The sequence below is a fragment of the Helianthus annuus genome, chromosome 17 (genome assembly GCF_002127325.2).
Source record: "Helianthus annuus cultivar XRQ/B chromosome 17, HanXRQr2.0-SUNRISE, whole genome shotgun sequence".
NCBI classification, from domain to species: Eukaryota; Viridiplantae; Streptophyta; class Magnoliopsida; order Asterales; family Asteraceae; genus Helianthus; species Helianthus annuus.
This window is the reverse complement of record NC_035449.2, coordinates 17,429,736-17,448,072: the sequence shown is the minus strand read 5'-3', so window position 1 is coordinate 17,448,072 and position 18,337 is coordinate 17,429,736. Positions and strand designations below refer to the sequence as shown.

The following is an 18,337-nucleotide window of genomic DNA, read 5'->3' as shown; positions in this document are numbered from 1 at the left end:
CCCAAACCAACCAAATAATTGTCTCTTCCAACACGCGTTGGTCGGCATGAACAATGTCAGCCTCTGCTTATATATACACGAGTGTTTGTTTTTAATAACCAGAGTGATGGCTTTGCCGGATGGTTAGAGGTTGGAAGTTAAAGCTTGACTGTTTAAGAGGTTTCGGGTTCAAGTCTAGGTGCTGCTTCTCCCCCTTATTTTCTCTCGGTTCTACCCTGTACCCCCTTCTTTTTTTTTCTTCTTTTTTACTATTTCACTTGATTAAATTTAACTATCGAAATTTTAATATATATATATATATATATATATATATATATATATATAGGGGAAGGTTCATTGGGGAACACTTAAAAAGTGGGGAACAGCGGGGAACCAGCTCAAACGAACTCCGATTGGACTCATTCCAGCGGCGTTGGAACCGGCTCGTCGAACCCTAACTAAGTTCTCTTAACCCTAAACCCTAAATCCTAACTCCTAAACTCTAAACTCTAAAGCTAAAAAATAAGGCTAAAACCTAAGCTAAACCGTAAAATCTAAACTATAAACCTTAAAAGCTAAACCCTAAAGGCTAAACCTAAAGCTAAACCCTATAGCTAAACCCTAAAGCTAAACCCTAAACCCTAAAGCTAAACTCTAAACCCTAAAGCTAAACGTTAAAGCTAAACCCTAAGGCTAAACCCTAAAGCTAAACCCTAAAAGCCAAACCCTAATATATTTAGGGTTTAGGGGTTATGATTTAGGGTTTAGGGTTAAAAGATCCTAGTTAGGGTTCGACGAGACGGTTCCAACGCCGCTGGAATGAGTCCAATCGGAGTTCGTTTGAGTCGGTTCCCCGCTGTTCCCCACTTTTTAAGTGTTCCCCAATGAACCTCACACTATATATATATATATAATGTAAGTATCTATAGAAAACCCACTTTAATTTAGAAAACCCGGGAAACTCAAAGCTCCCGATGTTTTTTTCTTTTGAAAAAAATTACACATGTTATATACATGTTTTTAAGGGTTTTGGGCAAAAAAAAAAATAAAAAAAGCGCCAAGTAGTTATTTTTTAAAAAAATAAACAAGTTTTGGTGTAACACATGTTACAAATATGTCAGATGAATGTAACATGTGTTACACCAAAACTTTTTTATTTTTTTAAAAAATATCTACTCGGCGCTTTTTTGATTTTTTTTGCCCAAAACCCTTAAAAACATGCATATAACATGTGTAAATTTTTTCAAAACCAAAAAACATCGGGAGCTTTGAGTTTCCCGGGTTTTCTAAATTAAAGTGGGTTTTCTATACATCCTTCCCCTATATATATATATATATATATATATATATATATATAGGACAAATATCCGTTAGGAACCACCCCTTATTGCGAGAACCGCGAGAACCAGTGTGAACACTTGGCAAAATTGTAATTATGTGGTACTTATTATAAAACACGCGCCCCTCTGTTTCATAACTCTGTTCACGATCAGTAGTTAGGGTTTCATTCAACAGATCAGAACTTTGTATACATCGACGACGGTGGCCGACGACGTTCACATAACTCACCGGAGTTCACGACGGTGGCATCCGGTCACGGTGTTTCCAGCGGCATTCACAACGACAACCCACCATTTACACCCTCTACATGGCAGCCTCTGATTCATCAAGTGTCAATTATCACACATCTGATGTTCCTCCTCATACATTTTATGATAATCCTCCTCATATCTTCATGGCATCATCTGATTCATCAAGTGTCGATTCTCACACATATGATGTTCCTCCTCATACATTCTCTGGTAATCCTCCTCATATACATCTGATGCTGTTCTAAATTGTGATCTGGTTTGTGTCCTAGGGTTAAATTTGAGTTCTACTTTTCGTGTGTATGCGTTAGGAACAAGCTATGAATTGGTCATGATCTAAGTTGTTCTTATGAGTTTCCATGAGTGTAAGGTAGGTAAAAGTAAAGTAGAATGAAATAGGAGCCAGTTGAAGCTTGCTTGGGTAGCCGATTTCGTATGGTGATCTGCCAGTATTTGTGTTAACCGAGGTTTTTAAGAACGTACTGATAGTTAGGTATGGAGAAGACTGTTATATAATCTTTTAGTTCTACATCTGCAAGTAGTCTTGTGGTATTCTAGCAGAGACGATGAGTTCATGGACTTAATAAGATTGTTGTCGATATATTTTTTCGTTTTGTAGCTTTTAGCTAATTGCATATGGTGATCTTCCTGGATTTGTGTTTACCAAGGTTTTAAACTTTTAAGTATCTACTGAAAAATAACTATTGAAAAGACTATTCTATAATCTTTTAGTTCTTCATCTGTAAGTAATTTTGTGGTATTCTGGCGTATAAGATGAGATCATGTACTGGTTAAGATCTTTGTCGATATATCTTTTTAATTTGCATGTTGTAGATACTCTGTAAATATTATATTAAATGATATGCACATATGCATTATATTTACTGTAAATGATCTTGTATTAAATTATATGCACATGTGCATTATATTGATTGTAAATGATATTGTATTAAATTATATGCACATGTGCATTATGTTGAAAATTAGAATATATCATTGATGTATGTATTCTGAACAAGTGCCTTATAGATAACTATCCAATTATGTACAGAATGGCAGCAAACAAAGGGTCTTGGGTGGCGGATAACTACAAAAAAATAGGGGAGTTGACTATGTGGGATTGCAAATGGAATAACTAGTCGACAACCGGGGATTCATGGGTGGAGTTTACGCAGCTTTTGGCACTGCTGAGAGACACCAGAATGAAGACGGGTCAATATGGGTGGGGTTGGCACTCGGAAAAATAAGTCGACTTTTACAGATAAACCTATACTACTGGACTTGGGTTTGGTTAAGTTGAATTTGTCCAAGAATATGTATTCTAGTCCACTTGATTTTGCCTCCGATGTTCGGTTGGTGTTTGAGAATGCGATGCTTTATAACCCCAAGACGGATGAGGTTCATGGAATGGCTCATCAGCTGCTGTCCTATTTCGAGATGCTTTTTAGACCGATTCAGGCGAAATTGCCTACTAATCAGCGTGTGAATTGGTTTCTGCTGTAGATGAATTCGATGGAAGTTCGTGTGACGATATACAGACGCCTGATAGATCCAAGAAGCCGAAATTTAGTGACCCGGTTGCTCCTGTTTTAAACAAGCAAAATCACTCGACTGCATCTAAACCGATCATCCCACCTGTTGTTCAGCCGCCAAAGCGGACGCCATGCCAATGCAGGCTGCAGAACCATAACCAGAACAGATCAAATCGTCATCAACTATAACACAAGGAACTGTGCCGAAGCTGCCCAAGCCCAGAGCCAAGGATCTGAACAAGAGGGACATGAACATGGAAGATAAACATAAATTGGGGTTAGGGCTGCAAAGTATGCCACCAGATAAGATACGACATTTGTTGCAGATCGTATGTAAGAGGAACGATCAGTTGGCGCAAGAGGGTGATGAAATAGAGCTTGACATAGAGGCTTTGGACACAGAAATGCTCTGGGAGCTCGATCGGTTTGTCACCAACTGGAAGAAACTAGTGAGCAAGACGAAAAGGCAAGCACTTTTAGTAAACATCGCAACGGTCGACATTGATGATGTAAGCTTTTCAATTGTTAGAAATCTGGAAGACTTTCTTGTTTTTTAATTTGAATGGTTGTGTTGAATTCAGGTTGAGGGAATGAAGAAAAACAATAAGGAATCAGGGGAAGAAGATGTCGATATTGGCGATGAGATGCTGGAGAGCAGCTTCCCACATGTGGAGATTGAGAAAGATGATGGTGGTGGTCAGGGTCAAGCTGCAGGTCATGGAAATGAGAATGCAAACAGCAGCTCCAACGTACCATAATAATGGACATGTGCATACATGTTTTATGTTTAACTTAACATGGTTATTTGATACGGAATAAAAATATGCACACGCGCAATATACGTGTTATAATAATGCTAATGTGCACCCATACACATTTTTTAATAACAAACTAGCACGCTTTGATACGTATATACATTGCTTTAATATACATAATACATCCTTTGATATACATAATACATCGACATATGCTTACTAATTTTGAATAATGCACATGTGCATCCATACATAATTTATCCTATACAACTACTGTCAACCAAATATACACACAGCACATCAGTTAGCCGCTTACTACTGCCCAAAAAAAAAAAAAAAAAAACACTACGTGTTTCATGTCCTTGAATCATTCACATATAACATCCATAACATCATATTATCTGTTACTTTTCCCAGTTGTTGAGCACACCCCATCATTCCTATTGCTTCAACGCCTCTTCTTCTAACATCTGCTTAACTGTTTCATCTGTCAATCCATGTATTTTGTTCCATCGATGATCTACAATGAGCATGTGTATCAACATTAATTTATGATCGACATATAAGATATGCACACATGCATCATTATATACATGTGAATAAACATTAAATACCTTAATAACCTATGTTGACAAACTATGCACACGTGCATATTAACCTATTATAACAATCTATGCACATGTGCATAACTATATATCACACAACTATACCTTATTAACATAATCCAATATGAAATACACGTTCTCATAACTGTATAACACACCAAAAAAACACCTACATAAAACTAAATACCGATTACAAATCATTGATGCATAGGTGAGATTCCTATTCGAAGTCATATGCATCAACATCATCTACCTTGTCAAATTATTATTGCAAACTATGCACACGTGCATATTAACCTATTATAACAATTTATGCACATGCGCATAACTATATAGATCACAAATTTAGTTTATTATCCTGTTATGTTTAATCATATTATGTCAAGCTATGCACATGTGCATAAGTATGTATCACACAATTATACCTAATCAACATGTTCTGTGTAATCCTGTTCTGTCAGAACATATGCACATGTGCATATCTATATAGATCACAACATTACCTTATTATCCTATGCACATGTGCATAACTATGTATCACACAATTATACATAATCAACATGTTCTGTGTAAGCCTGTTCTGTCAGAAAATATGCACATGTGCATATCTATGTAGATCACAACGTTACCTTATTATCCTGTTCCGTGTAAACATATCTATCAAAATATGCATATGTGCATAACTATAGCTATGCACATGTGCATAACTATAGCTATGCACATGTGCATAACTATAGCTATGCACATGTGCATAACTATAGCTATGCACATATGCATTAACATGAGATAACTTATCAACAGTTACACTCTGTGTTGCATCTAATGGTTCTTCAATCAATCATTGTCTACATTAAACTCAAGATTCGGTCTCTTTTAGCCTATTAACTTGGCTCTCTGTTGCTCCGCCTAGTCATCTTATGCTTGACATGGCCCTTGTTCTTAGGTTGACCCTTTTTCTTTCCAGCTTTGCACTTCTTATCTACCTGTTGACTTTTAAATTTTGACTTCTCAGGTTGCATACGCTTTGGAGGCCTACCACGACGTTTGTGCTTGGGTTTATCGTCAAGCGGTACCTTTTCTAGCTGCTGATCTTGCTGGTATCCAATCGGATCCTGCACTTCTATTGAACTTGGAGCAGCAGTTGGTTCATCAGCAGGAAACTCGGGAATCAACTTCTTACCTGACTGTTGACCCTTAGCTTTTGACTTCTCAGATTCCATAGGCTTCAGACGCCTACCACGATGCTTGTACATGTGTTTATCATCAATCGGTAGCTTTTCTGTCTGCTAATCTTGCTGAGAACTAATCGAGTCCTGCGCTTCTGTTGAACTTGGAGCAGTGGTCGGTTCATCATCAGAAAACTGAGTAATCAACTTATTAGGTGACTGTTGACTTTTGACTTTTGATATCTCAGATTCCATATGATTCGGATGCATACCACGACGTTTGTATTTCCGTTCATCAACAAGCGGTAGCATTTCTGGCTGCTGATCTTGCTGAAAACTAATCGGATCCTGCACTTCTGTTGCACTTGGAGCAGCGGTCGTTTCATCATCAGGAAACCGGTAAATCACCTTCGAAGACGTTGGCTTTAAGAATTCTATCATCGGCTTATCCAAACTTGTACTTCTTGATATCTGTAGTGGTTCGATATCAACCGCGCTCTTCACTTCGATAATCTCCATTGCCTGTTGTTTTTCGTTCAACAAATATTCAACAATGTCCAACAATGTCGGGCTTATCTTTTGACATATTTGCATAACCTAGAGAGTCTGTTAACTCTGAGCTACCTCCTAATGCATCTTTCTTTAAAACCGTCTTCAACTGTGATCTAGTCCAAATCCCGTTTTCCATTTCCGTGTAATACGGGATTCGAACCAGGAGATTCTTCAAGCTGCAAAAGCTCGGGATTCTTCTTCGTTTGAGTTTGCTCTAAGTTAACGTAACCAGAATTATCACGGTCTGACACTTGACCCGCCTCATTTTGTTCTTGAATTTGTATGTCACCCAAGTTAACTTCTACTATCTGGTTCTGCTCAGGTGATACGTCATCAATTACTTCATTATTTTGTTCCAGATTTGCTTCACCCAATAGCTGAAGTTCAGTATCCTCACATGTTATTGCACACTATGCACATGTGCATATTGACTTATTATTACAATCTATGCACATGTGCATAATCACATATTACATAAGAATTACCTTAATATCCAATTCTGTTAAACCTATGATGACAAAATATGCACATGTGCATAGCTATATATCACACAATACAAAACGAATTTTGAATCGACAAAATTATCTATCATATTATTACAATCTATGCACATGTGCATAATCACATATTACATAAGAATTACCTTAACGTAACCAGAATTATCACGGTCGATTAATTTGAAAATATCTATATTACAAATCCGTCAACGGTTCGGTTGGCGGCGGTGATTCCGACGGCGACTAATTCCGGCGATACCGTCGTAGTGACACACTCATTGAATCATCTATTCTTATAATAACTGGATGAATTTTGGGAACTAACCTCGATTATATGATGAAATATGAAATATCTGGTGGTAAAATTTCAAATCTAAGATAAAATCTCAATCCAGATGCTTCAATATGGTGAACTGATGATGGTGAAGTGATGATGTATTCGAGATGATGATGAAATCGATTGTAATCGACGAATTCTTGATAGATACGGTTTGAGAAATGCTGAGATACTTTGATGTAATGAGAGTGGACGTGAAAAATTGTATTAAATGTAATTTAACTTTTGTTTGAAGTCCGGTAGTAAACGGAAGCAGGTAAGAGGGTTTTTTAAAGTTATTTGGTATTTACAAAATTGCCCCATGTTCACATTGGTTCTCGCGGTTCTCGCAATAAGGGTGGTTCTCGCATGAACCTTACCCTATATATATATATATATATATATATATATATATATATATATATATTGAAATAGGTTTCCCTTTTATTATCGAACTAAAACTCAAAATTAAGAAAAAACCAATAAATTGAACATATGTTGGTCCGACTATTGTCTTAGAGTTATCTATTTTCTTTCTTACAGGCTGCACCTAATCAAACCGAGTTCCCATCCATCATAACACGCACCGTATATCACAACGGATCTACCACTAATTCTTGGACTATACATTGCGGGAGGGCATGAAAAGTGGGCATTAATCGCTAAGTGACAGCCACATCAGTAAGAAAGCGTGGTAAAAATAAACAGAGATGGAGGAGCGTGAAAGTGGATGTTTAAAAAAAAATAAAATAGATAAATAATAACAAAGCAAAACTTACCAAAATCCACTCACTAATAAATGCCGATGATGAGGATACGTCCCTGACCGGACCGAATCATCGTCATAAATAGAACCGAATCACGGCGCACTAAGGTCGGACCGGACCTTGCACCATAAGACGGATCGGACATATACGATGGTGCGACATAACTAACTGGGTCCCACCTCCATAACCGCCATGATAGCGACTGATCCGACTCTAACTAACTTGCCACATCAGCACACCCAAAAGCTATAAATACCCCGCCAAGACTTCCAGCAAGGGGTAATCGCTACTTCTCTCTCTAAACTCTCCTCTCTCTCTCCCTGACCTATTTCCTCCTCGCAAATACTTATTCTCACGCCCGAGCTTGGTCATAGAGAGGCCCCCCTCCCTGTGACGAGGCTAACGGTGTGCTTTGTCTCTTGTGATCTTGCAGGTTTCTTGCCGGGTCATCTGAAGCTCTACTCTGACCAGGTCGTGTCAACTGGTTCTTGAGTCTTCAGTGGCGCCATCCCCTCGAATTCACATAATTCGTTTCCGTGTTTCTCGTTCTTTTTTCGAAGTTATGGCAGAATTAACAATAGCAGTCTCCACCAGTACTTTCCCATCTTACAATGATATATGGGAAGGAAACGCTAACTCCACAATTGCTCCAGCAGCAGTTGTCACCTCAGCAGCCTCGATAGGCTCTGCGTCGGTTCCTCCAGCTGCAAATCCTGTAGGTGGAAGTTCTGTCACCACGCTGTCTGTTACTGCCCCAGTTGTCACGCCGTTACCTAGTTTCGACAACGCTTTTCTTTTGAGGAACGCCGATCTGTTGCGTCAGTTACAGCAGCAGCAACAGCGAGATGAGATGCTGCAAAGTCTCCGAACAAACTTGTTTACCATGCCTACTCAGGAGGAAACCCTGTCTCCGGCGGACCTTTCGTTTCCGGATCTCTGGTAAGTTCTATGATCTCTACTCCTATACCACACGTTACACAATTTTCCACGGTAACAAGCGCTCCGATGAATAACGGTCTAAACGACCTGTATCTCCAGGGATCTTTGGGTTTAAACCCCCAGGACCAAGAGCTACTCATGCCATACCATCCCACGTCTATGACTTCACAATCAAAGTTTACATTACGGATTGTCAATGCCCCACTCCCAGCTAAGCTAAAGATGCCCCCATGTTGAAATTTTACGATGGTACGTCTGACCCGGACGACCACATGTTCGCGTTTGCCGGAGCGGCTAAGGTCGAGCAGTGGCCAATGCCGGCTTGGTGTCTTATGTTCGCCCAAACTCTCACCGGATCGGCTAGAGTTTGGTTCGATGGGTTTCCAGAGGGGTCGATCGACCACTTTGAGGATTTCCGACGTATATTCTTGCAAAACTTTTGTCAGCAGCATCGCTGCAAAAAAGATATTACCGAAGTACACCATATAAAGCGCCGCGATGGAGAATCTGTGGAAGATTTCATAGACCGTTTCAACCGAGAAAGCATGCAGATAAGCGGGGCGGTTGATCAGCTCCGAGTGTCGGGATTCTGTCACGGGGTACGGAACAATCAGTTGGTGGAAAAACTTCACGAAGATCTCCCCAAAACCATGGAGACACTCATGGAAAGGGCTCGAGCTTTTGTTCGAGGGAAGAGTGCTTGCGGCCAACCGAATGAAACAACTGCCAGGAATTCCAAAGCACGAACCACATCATGGAGACGGAACGCATCACCGCCAAAAGATAGGAACAATAACTGGAACAGAAACCGTGGCCCGTATCAAAAGACCGATCGAAGCAGTTTTCGGACAGGAAACGTACGATTCAACAGTTTCTCCGAGTTAACAAAGTCGCCAAGCGAAATCCTCAGCACGGAAACTACTCGTTTCCCTACGCCATCGAAGCAACGACCCACCTCGGATAAGCACTCCAAGAAATATTGTGAATATCACCGAGACAAAGGCCATACAACTGATGAATGTTGGGCTCTAAAGCAAGAAATCGAAAAGGTCGTTCGATCCGGTAAACTCTCACACCTTGTAAAAGAAGTAAAAGATGGAAAGAAGCCAGCAACAGCAGTTGATAATCCGAACACCGAGCCCGGAATCAATATGATCCGGTCAGCCGTACCAAGAGGGGTAAAGCGGTCGAACCAGCATATGGCGGCATGGATGCACCAACCAACGTACTTCCCTCCGGTCGATCCCGATGATGCCCGGGACGGACCGATTACAATTTCAGCTGTTGTCGCCGGACACCTGGTCCGACGAATTTATGTGGACGGAGGAAGCGCCTTTGAGATCATGTATATCCAATGTTTCCAACAGCTGAATCCCCAAACAAAAAGGAAGTTGATCGAGGTATCTACCCCTTTGATAAGTTTATCAGGAGAGGTAGTCCGTCCGATAGGACAGATTACTCTCCCGACCACATTCAAAGACGGTAACAAGAGCAGAACAGTACCGCTAACTTTCTTGGTTGTTCGAACTCATTCTTCACACAACATAATACTTGGGCGACCCGGATTGCGAGCTCTCGGAGCAATCAGTTCGACAATACACGGAGCTATTAAATTCCCTACCGAGGCCGGAGTTGCCACTATCTGCTCAGAGTCGAATTCGTTTGTCGCCGAAGTAAGACACGCAGCGGAAACGAACTCCAAAAAGTCCGAAGTACCTACGGAACTTTGGGCAATCAACCCGGATTTTCCCGAACAACAAGTAGCTATTGGTGCCCAGCTCCCAAAACGAACGAAGAAGCTTTTATGGGAGTTGTTAAGCAACTCGATAGACGTCTTCGCATGGAAGCACTCCAATATGCAAGGAGTCCCCAGATCTATGGCACAACATCACCTGAACGTAAGAGAATCAATCAAACCAATAGCACAAAGGAAAAGGCAAATGGCGCCGGATCGAGCCAAAGCCATTGCAAAAGATGTTAAAAGCCTCCTAGACACAGGAATCATTCGAGAGGTTCGGTATCAAACATGGGTATTAAACCCCGTCATGGTACGGAAGAAAGATAATTCGTGGAGAATGTGCATCGATTTCACCGATTTAAACAATGCGTGCCCGAAAGATTGTTTTCCTCTACCGGAGATTGATGAGAAGATTGACTCCGTCGCTATGTTCAGTTAAAGTGTTTTCTGGATGCTTACAAGGGATATCATCAAATACAAATGGCGGTCGAAGATGAGGATAAGACGGCCTTTGTCACCAATGAAGGAGTGTATTGCTTTACTAAAATGCCGTTCGGTTTGAAAAACGCCGGTGCTACGTACCAGCGTCTGATGAACAAAGCTTTTAAGGATCAGATCGAGCGAAACGTAGAGGTATACGTTGATGACATCGTGATCAAAAGTCACGACGAGGTCGCCATGCTAGAAGACATACTCGAAACGTTTACCCGACTCCGAAGCATCAACATGAAGCTAAATCCAAAAAAATGTACGTTCGGGGTAGAGGAGGGTAAGTTTCTGGGAGTCATGGTCGGGTCGAAAGGCTTACGTGCCAACCCCGATAAGATTGATGCTGTTCTTATAATGAAGCCTCCGGCGTCGGTTAAAAAATTCAGTCCTTAAACGGACGATTGGCTGCTCTCCATCGGTTCTTGTCAAAAGCAGCAGACTGGTCGCTCCCGTTCATGGATGTTCTCAGAAAAAGCTTTAGATCGGAGTTCAAATGGACGGAAGAGGCCGCACGAGCTTTCGAAGAGCTTAAAACGTGTTTGGGCACCTTGCCAACTCTCACCGTACCGGAAGAAGATGAGGTATTAACGGTATACTTAGCCGCATCGTTCGGAGCTATCAGTGCAGTGTTAGTCGCTCACCGTACTGGGAAACAAATCCCCATTTATTACGTAAGCTGAACGCTAAAAGATTACGAAACAAGATATTCAAACTTGGAAAAATTAGCCCTGGCCCTAGTCCATGCTTCAAGAAGACTTCGCCGATACTTTCAGGCCCATCCAATTGAGGTACGAACAGACCAAAGGATCCAACATGTTCTCCGACGATCTGAGGTCTCGGGTCGAATGGAAAAATGGGCGATTGAATTGGGCGCATTCAACATCACCTTCCGAACTAAAGGTCCGTTGAAAGGACAGGTAATAGCGGATTTCTTAGTCGAAATACCGGAAGATAAAGGAATGGAAGAGGTAGAAAAAGCTCCGGAAAAGCCATGGTCCTTGTACACCGACGGAGCTTCCAGTGCCGAAGGAGCAGGAGCGGGCCTAATTCTCACCGATCCAGACGGAACGGATATAACGTATGCACTCCGGCTAGAATTCAAGAGTTCAAATAACGAAGCTGAGTACGAAGCCCTCTTAGCTGGCCTACGCCTAGCGCTGAGAGTCGGAGCAAAAAATGTCATAGCCCATGTGGATTCGTTGCTCGTAGCAAATATGGTAAATGGAGAATATGAGGCGAGGGAAGCAAACATGGTTGAATATCTCGAACAAGTAAAGCAAGCAATGGCATCATTTGAAGCATGTAAGGTCGAACATATTCCCCGTAGCAAGAACAAGAAGGCTGATGCTCTGAGCAAGTTGGCATCGGTATCGTTCAGTCACTTAGCCAAGGAAGTGAGAGTGGAAGTTTTAACTACGCCTTCAATCGCAGCTCCGCAAGTAATGCAGGTCGAAGCACCATCGCAAACGTGGATGACGCCAATAATTAACTATTTGGTGCATGACGTTTTGCCGACCGATAAAGCGGAAGCAAGAAAGATCCAAGTCAACTCTCTCCAGTATCAGATGCAGGAAGGAGGCTTATACCGAAAGACCTTTCTCGGACCACTGCTAAAGTGTCTGGACCCGGAGCAAGCTAGTTATATCATCAGGGAAATACACTACGGCATCTGTGGTATCCATGCCGGACCTAAGATGATTGTGACGAAAGTCAAAAACGCAGGGTATTACTGGCCCGGGATGCATGAAAGCGCCGTAAAAGAGCTCCAACAGTGTGACGAGTGCCAAAGGCACGCACCAATCAGCCTCCGAGCCAAGAACGAAATGATATCAGTAACCGCTGCATGGCCCTTCCAAAAGTGGGGCGTTGATATCGTCGGGCCTTTTCCAAGATCAAACGGAAGCGCTCAATATCTGTTAGTCGCGGTGGATTATTTCACCAAATGGGTGGAAGCTCGACCATTTACAGTCATCTCTGGCTACAATGTGACACGTTTTTTCTGGGAACAAATAGTATGCCGATTCGGCCTTCCACTCTACATCATAAGTGACAATGCAAAGCAGTTTGCAGAGAACCCATTCAAACGCTGGTGTGAAAATCTAAAAATCAACCAAGTCTTTTCCTCGGTTGCTCACCCTCAGGGCAACGGGCAGGACGAACAGATAAATCGACGAATCGTCGATGGGATAAAGAGGAGGCTAGGTTACGAGGGAAAAGGCTGGGCGGACGAGTTGCCAAACGTTTTATGGGCACACCCAACATTGCACAAAACAAGCAACGGAGAAACGCCGTTTAGTCTTACCTACGGCACCGAAGCAGTAATTCCCGCTGAGATCGGACTCCCAAACCAGAGGTGCAAAGATTGGAAGGAAAATGAACATGAACTCCGATCCAACCTTGACTTGTTAGAAGAGCGCCGGAACATCGCGGCTATCAAGGAAGCCCGATACAAGAAGAAGATTGAGAAATACTATAACACCCGGGCTAAACTCTACAAATTCAAGGTCGGAGATTACGTGCTCCGAAACAACGATGCGAGCCGCGTCGAAGCTCCCGGCAAGCTAGCCCCAAAATGGGAGGGACCGTACCGAGTAAAAGAAGCTAGCGATAAGGGCTCGTATGTGTTGGAAAAGATTGATGGAACGCCAGTGCCCCAGACGTGGAACGGGGTGCATTTAAAGAAATGCTTCATGTGAGCGGCCTGCCACGGCTTAAGAAGATCGCTATCTTTTGTTTTTTATTTTCCAATTTCCGTATGTAATCCGGGAGGGTAATGCCCCGATATTTTTCCGTTCTCTTTGTAACCGGGAGGGTTTTTCCCCGGACCAACAACTTGCAAATTAATGAATAAAGCGATCTGTACTTTTATAAGTATAAAATAGCATATTTATAAGTTCGAACAATTTTTCAAAACGTGCACAAACGGGCCTCGACCCATGCCTCGCGCCGATCGAGAAGGCTCAAGTAGTTTAAGAAATCATAAAATCTATTGAGCAAAACGGTCCGTACTTAAAACGGTCCGACTACAACCAATCAACTAAGAGCAAAGAAATCAAAGGATTTCCTATTAGGCTTCGGTCACCTATGATGACCGAACCAAAAACCTGGTCGAACAGCTAAGTTTGGACGCAAACTAAAGACTAAGTAGCCAGGAGTAAACAACCAATGACAAGGTCTGATTCCGTACAAAGCATGCCAGTTGAATATTTCAAGCGAAAGTTGTATTAGTTACATGCCAAAGAAAATATATGTTTAAAATTGTACGGTTACAATAGCAAACAAAAGCCAAAAGTTATATGGTGAGAAAGATCGAGTCTCAAGCTTCCAAGTCTTCTTTCACTATGGGAAGTTCACTTTGTTGCTTGATGACGGACAAAGGCTTGTCTACCAAATCAGCAACTTTCCCAAGTACGGAGATGTTGAAATCTTCGAAAGCTTTCACCGCAGCATTTAATTTGTCTTGAGCATCTCCATCATACCCTGGAACTTCCTCGAAGGATCGAGCAGGGCCCTTCGCGGCTTCAAAGCCATGCTTAATACCTTCGTTCGCTCCAACCGCATTAACACTATTCACCAAATCCGCAACAACTCTCTCCAATTCCGGGCTTTGATGCACCAGTTTGACAACCCACGCGACCCCATCTGGTAAGAACCATTGCTTGGTGAGTTTAAGCTCCGACAGCTGGGCATACGATTCAATCATATCGCGCTCACACCGAACCAACATCCCTTTCGCATCGTCGATCGTTGCTTTATGTGACTCGATCTCCCTGTCGCGAGCTCTCTCTAATTCGTCTTTAACTACAGAGAAACAAGATTCAATGAGCCGGAAAGGGAAGCAGTAACAAATAAGTGGATTATGAACGTACCATCAACCAGGCGGTGATAATCAGCCAGAAGTTGATCGTGAGATGTCTGCATTTCCTTCAGTTCGGCCGCATGCTTCTTCTCCACACCAGATAACTTTTTCTCCAAGTCAGCAAATTTGGACTTAAAAATTTTCAAATCTTGAAGAGCTCTATCTCGAGCCTCATAAGCGACCGCAGCCGAAGCTTGGGTCGATTTGTTAACCTCCTCTGCTTCTTATTTTTGCTCTTTTAAACGATCAATCTGAGATCGAAGAGAGCTCAGTTCTTGTTTCGTCTTCGAGCGAACATTATCTTCTTTTTCCAAGCTGGCGATTTCGCGTCGGAGTTTGTTACAAGCTGATTCCGACTCGATCCAACGTTTATACGACTCCACCACCAATGAATTAGATTGGGCTTGGTTTATCATAAGGGCATTTCCAAGCTCCGGGCCACTCATCTTCCGATAATGATAGTGCTCCGTCGGAGTCCCCAAATGAAATAACGCCATTTTTGCCGACAAAGCATCCACTATCCGATCCTTGTTCGTCAACGACCACTCCGGAACATACTTCTCCAATGCTCGGGTCGAATCCATATCCTCAATGCCGCCCAAACCTAACTCCCGTGATAAGAAAATAGCTTCAGTGTTAAACCATAAAGGGGACGAAGAGGCACTGTCCCCACCGTCAACAGGCTTGGGACTCGGCCTTGACACATTAGAAGCAACCCCCGTGGTGAACTTACCCGAAGGAGAAGGTTCGATCTTCTTAGGATCGGAAGTAAGAACATCAGCAACAACCTTGGTGGCCCCTCCCCCGAAGGACAATGGACTCGATGAAATGTTTTTTGGATGGTCCCTTGGGGTACGACCCCCATGAAGATGAGCATTTAAGTTTTCTAACACGCCTCCAGCAGTAGAGAATCCAGTAGCTTGGTCATCATCGTCATCCAGAGTAATAGTCTTAAAATCCGTCTTTATCTTCTTTTGTCTAGGTTTCGGACCAGACTTAGACGGAGCCTTTTTCCTCTTCAAGCTAGTCTGAGGCTGCTCATCTTCATTCTCCTCCTCCTCCTCATCACCATCATCACCACCCTCCTTTAAATTTTCAGCACGTTCGTCTTCGTCTCCCACAGATAGGTGGACACCCTCATCTTCGATCACAAAATTGGAGCCGGATCCTTTCGACCCAATCGAACCAGTCCCCTTACCCTTACCCTTACCACTGCTGGTCGCCGTCACAATTTGAGCCGGAGCGACGTTCGCTGTTTGTACCGAAGGATTTGGGCCTGAACCCCCTTGACCGGCTAAACCTCCTTGATCATTCGGAACTTCCGGTTCTCGGATCTGATAAAAATTCTCCTGCACCACGTTTAAATACGGAGGGTCATCTTTCGATGTCCTTGTGGCCCGAATCTCAAGCTCCTTGGAGTCGAAGGACTTCAATCTTAAAGCTTCCCTCAAACCCATAACTGCAAAAAAGTAAGCAAGTAGTATCTGAAGTCCGGTATAATAAAAGAAAAAATAAAAGTAGAAGTAAAATAATCATGCGAGTGACACGACGAGCATCATGTCAAAAGTAAAAGGCATGACTAACCCTCTCCGTTCCACCTAAGGGTAGGGTACCACGCCAGCTCGGACCAAATCGTGCTGATCCGTCCCATAGCAAGAATGTGTTCCGGATAACTTTGTATGCGAACTGCTTCCTTAATCAAGTTTGCGTATAAGTCCCTATTAAATTCAAAGTCCTCAGGAAGAGAAGACGGGAGCTTCATCTTCTTGGTTCTCCAGACCATAAACTCCGGAACGCACCGGTCGTCAACATAGAAAAATCGTTCTTTCCAGTCCTTTATGCTAGTGGTAATCCATGTATAGCAGCAGGAATTCTTATCTCTGACCTCAAAGGTGTACCAGTTGCCGGACCGATTCAATTTGTAAAAAGCCCGGAACACATCCAAGTCCGGGTCGGACCCCAAACCACGACACGCCAGCTCAAAATGACACACCTTGGCAAGGCCGAAGGGGTTCATTTGAGAAATGTGAACCTCGTGGAACGTAAGAACTCCGATCAAGAACTTCGTCAGAGGGAGACGATAGTTACAATAATCGAATAAACGGGTGTAAACCCCTATTTTTCCCGGAGGAAACGGATAAATAGGCGTATCCTTTTTGGGGAGAACAGGGTGCAGAGATGCAGGGATTGCATATCTTTCAACATACCAAGCTAAACCATTTTTATTCAAAGCGTTAAAGCAACCGGACAGGTTGTTTTTCGTCGCCATGTAAGGAAGAAACTGACCTGTTTTGCAGATCGCCTGTTTTCAGTGAAGAAGGAATGAAGAAGATGAAGAGTGGAAAGTGAAAAGTGAAAAGTAAAATCGGAAGATTATTTTCTCCCCCTTTTTATAGGGATATAGAACCGACTTAAAACCACCAATCAGACGGTGACACGTCATGACAGCTGACGCACACCAACCGTCACATCAGACGGGAAACATAAAGTGACTGTCGGTTACCCAACTAAGGTCACCGCCTAGAAATTTAAAATTCAAAAATTTTTTACGAAACGGCAAATCAGAGACTTAGACCGCCAAAATTGCGCCGTCGTAGTTCGAAGCTGTTATCTAAGAAACACTACGAACTAGGGGGACTTGATGAGGATACGTCCCTGACCGGACCGAATCATCGTCATAAATAGAACCGAATCACGGCGTACTAAGGTCGGACCGGACCTTGCACCATAAGACGGATCGGACATATACGATGGTGCGACATAACTAACTGGGTCCCACCTCCATAACCGCCATGATAGCGACTGATCCGACTCTAACTAACTTGCCACATCAGCACACCCAAAAGCTATAAATACCCCGCCAAGACTTCCAGCAAGGGGTAATCGCTACTTCTCTCTCTAAACTCTCCTCTCTCTCTCTCCCTGACCTATTTCCTCCTCGCAAATACTTATTCTCACGCCCGAGCTTGGTCACAGAGAGGCCCCCCTCCCTGTGACGAGGCTAACGGTGTGCTTTGTCTCTTGTGATCTTGCAGGTTTCTTGCCGGGTCATCTGAAGCTCTACTCTGACCAGGTCGTGTCAACTGGTTCTTGAGTCTTCAGCCGACACGTCACCACCCATTTGCCCTCCACGCTGGTGAAAATCGGAGCGGCCCCTCTCCCACGCCAACATCAACGCCATACACAAGGTGGAGTAACGGTGTGGTTAAGACCTCCACGCGTGTTCCACGCCCCCACACACTGTATCGTATTAGTCCATGTGTAGTGGTCAAGCCCCATAAGGGGGATTATGTGACAAATTGTAAAAAAAAGTAAGAGAAGTGGGTTATATAACTTGAGTGTGTAGTGGAAAGATGAGTTATATAACATGTATGTATATAGAAGTGAGAGAAATTATAGATATATATATATGTATGTATATATATGTGTGTGAGAGAAACAAAAACCATAACCCCCCTCTTCCCATTATAGATATCGCGACTGACACATAACCCGACTCATAATGCTGGATGGGATGGTGTTCCGGGGCGCTATGGGGCGTCACAGCCCAATAT

At 42.7% G+C, this 18,337-nt stretch overlaps 1 protein-coding gene across 2 annotated transcripts; it reads left to right on the top strand.

Moving 5' to 3' along the window:
• Positions 1–1,361: 1,361 nt before the first annotated feature.
• On the top strand, positions 1,362–3,937 carry LOC110938389 (transcription factor GTE7). 2 transcript variants are annotated; one of them, XM_035986733.1, is made up of 3 exons: positions 1,362–1,781; positions 2,620–3,609; positions 3,682–3,937. In XM_035986733.1, exons 2-3 carry the CDS (start codon positions 3,349–3,351, stop codon positions 3,856–3,858), a joined length of 438 nt encoding a protein of 145 aa, XP_035842626.1. In that variant the 5' UTR covers positions 1,362–1,781; positions 2,620–3,348; the 3' UTR covers positions 3,859–3,937. The 2 variants fall into 2 exon arrangements, with proteins under 2 accessions (XP_035842626.1, XP_022036446.1); XM_022180754.2 differs by having other exon boundaries at positions 1,362–3,609.
• Positions 3,938–18,337: the final 14,400 nt, after the last annotated feature.

Excerpts from the sequence above, each read along its gene's own strand:
- LOC110938389 (XM_035986733.1), top strand. The coding sequence starts at position 3,349 with ATGAACATGGAAGATAAACATAAATTGGGGTTAGGGCTGCAAAGTATG. Across the intron at positions 3,610-3,681 it reads CAACGGTCGACATTGATGAT|GTTGAGGGAATGAAGAAAAA; the intron begins GTAAGCTTTTCA and ends TGTTGAATTCAG.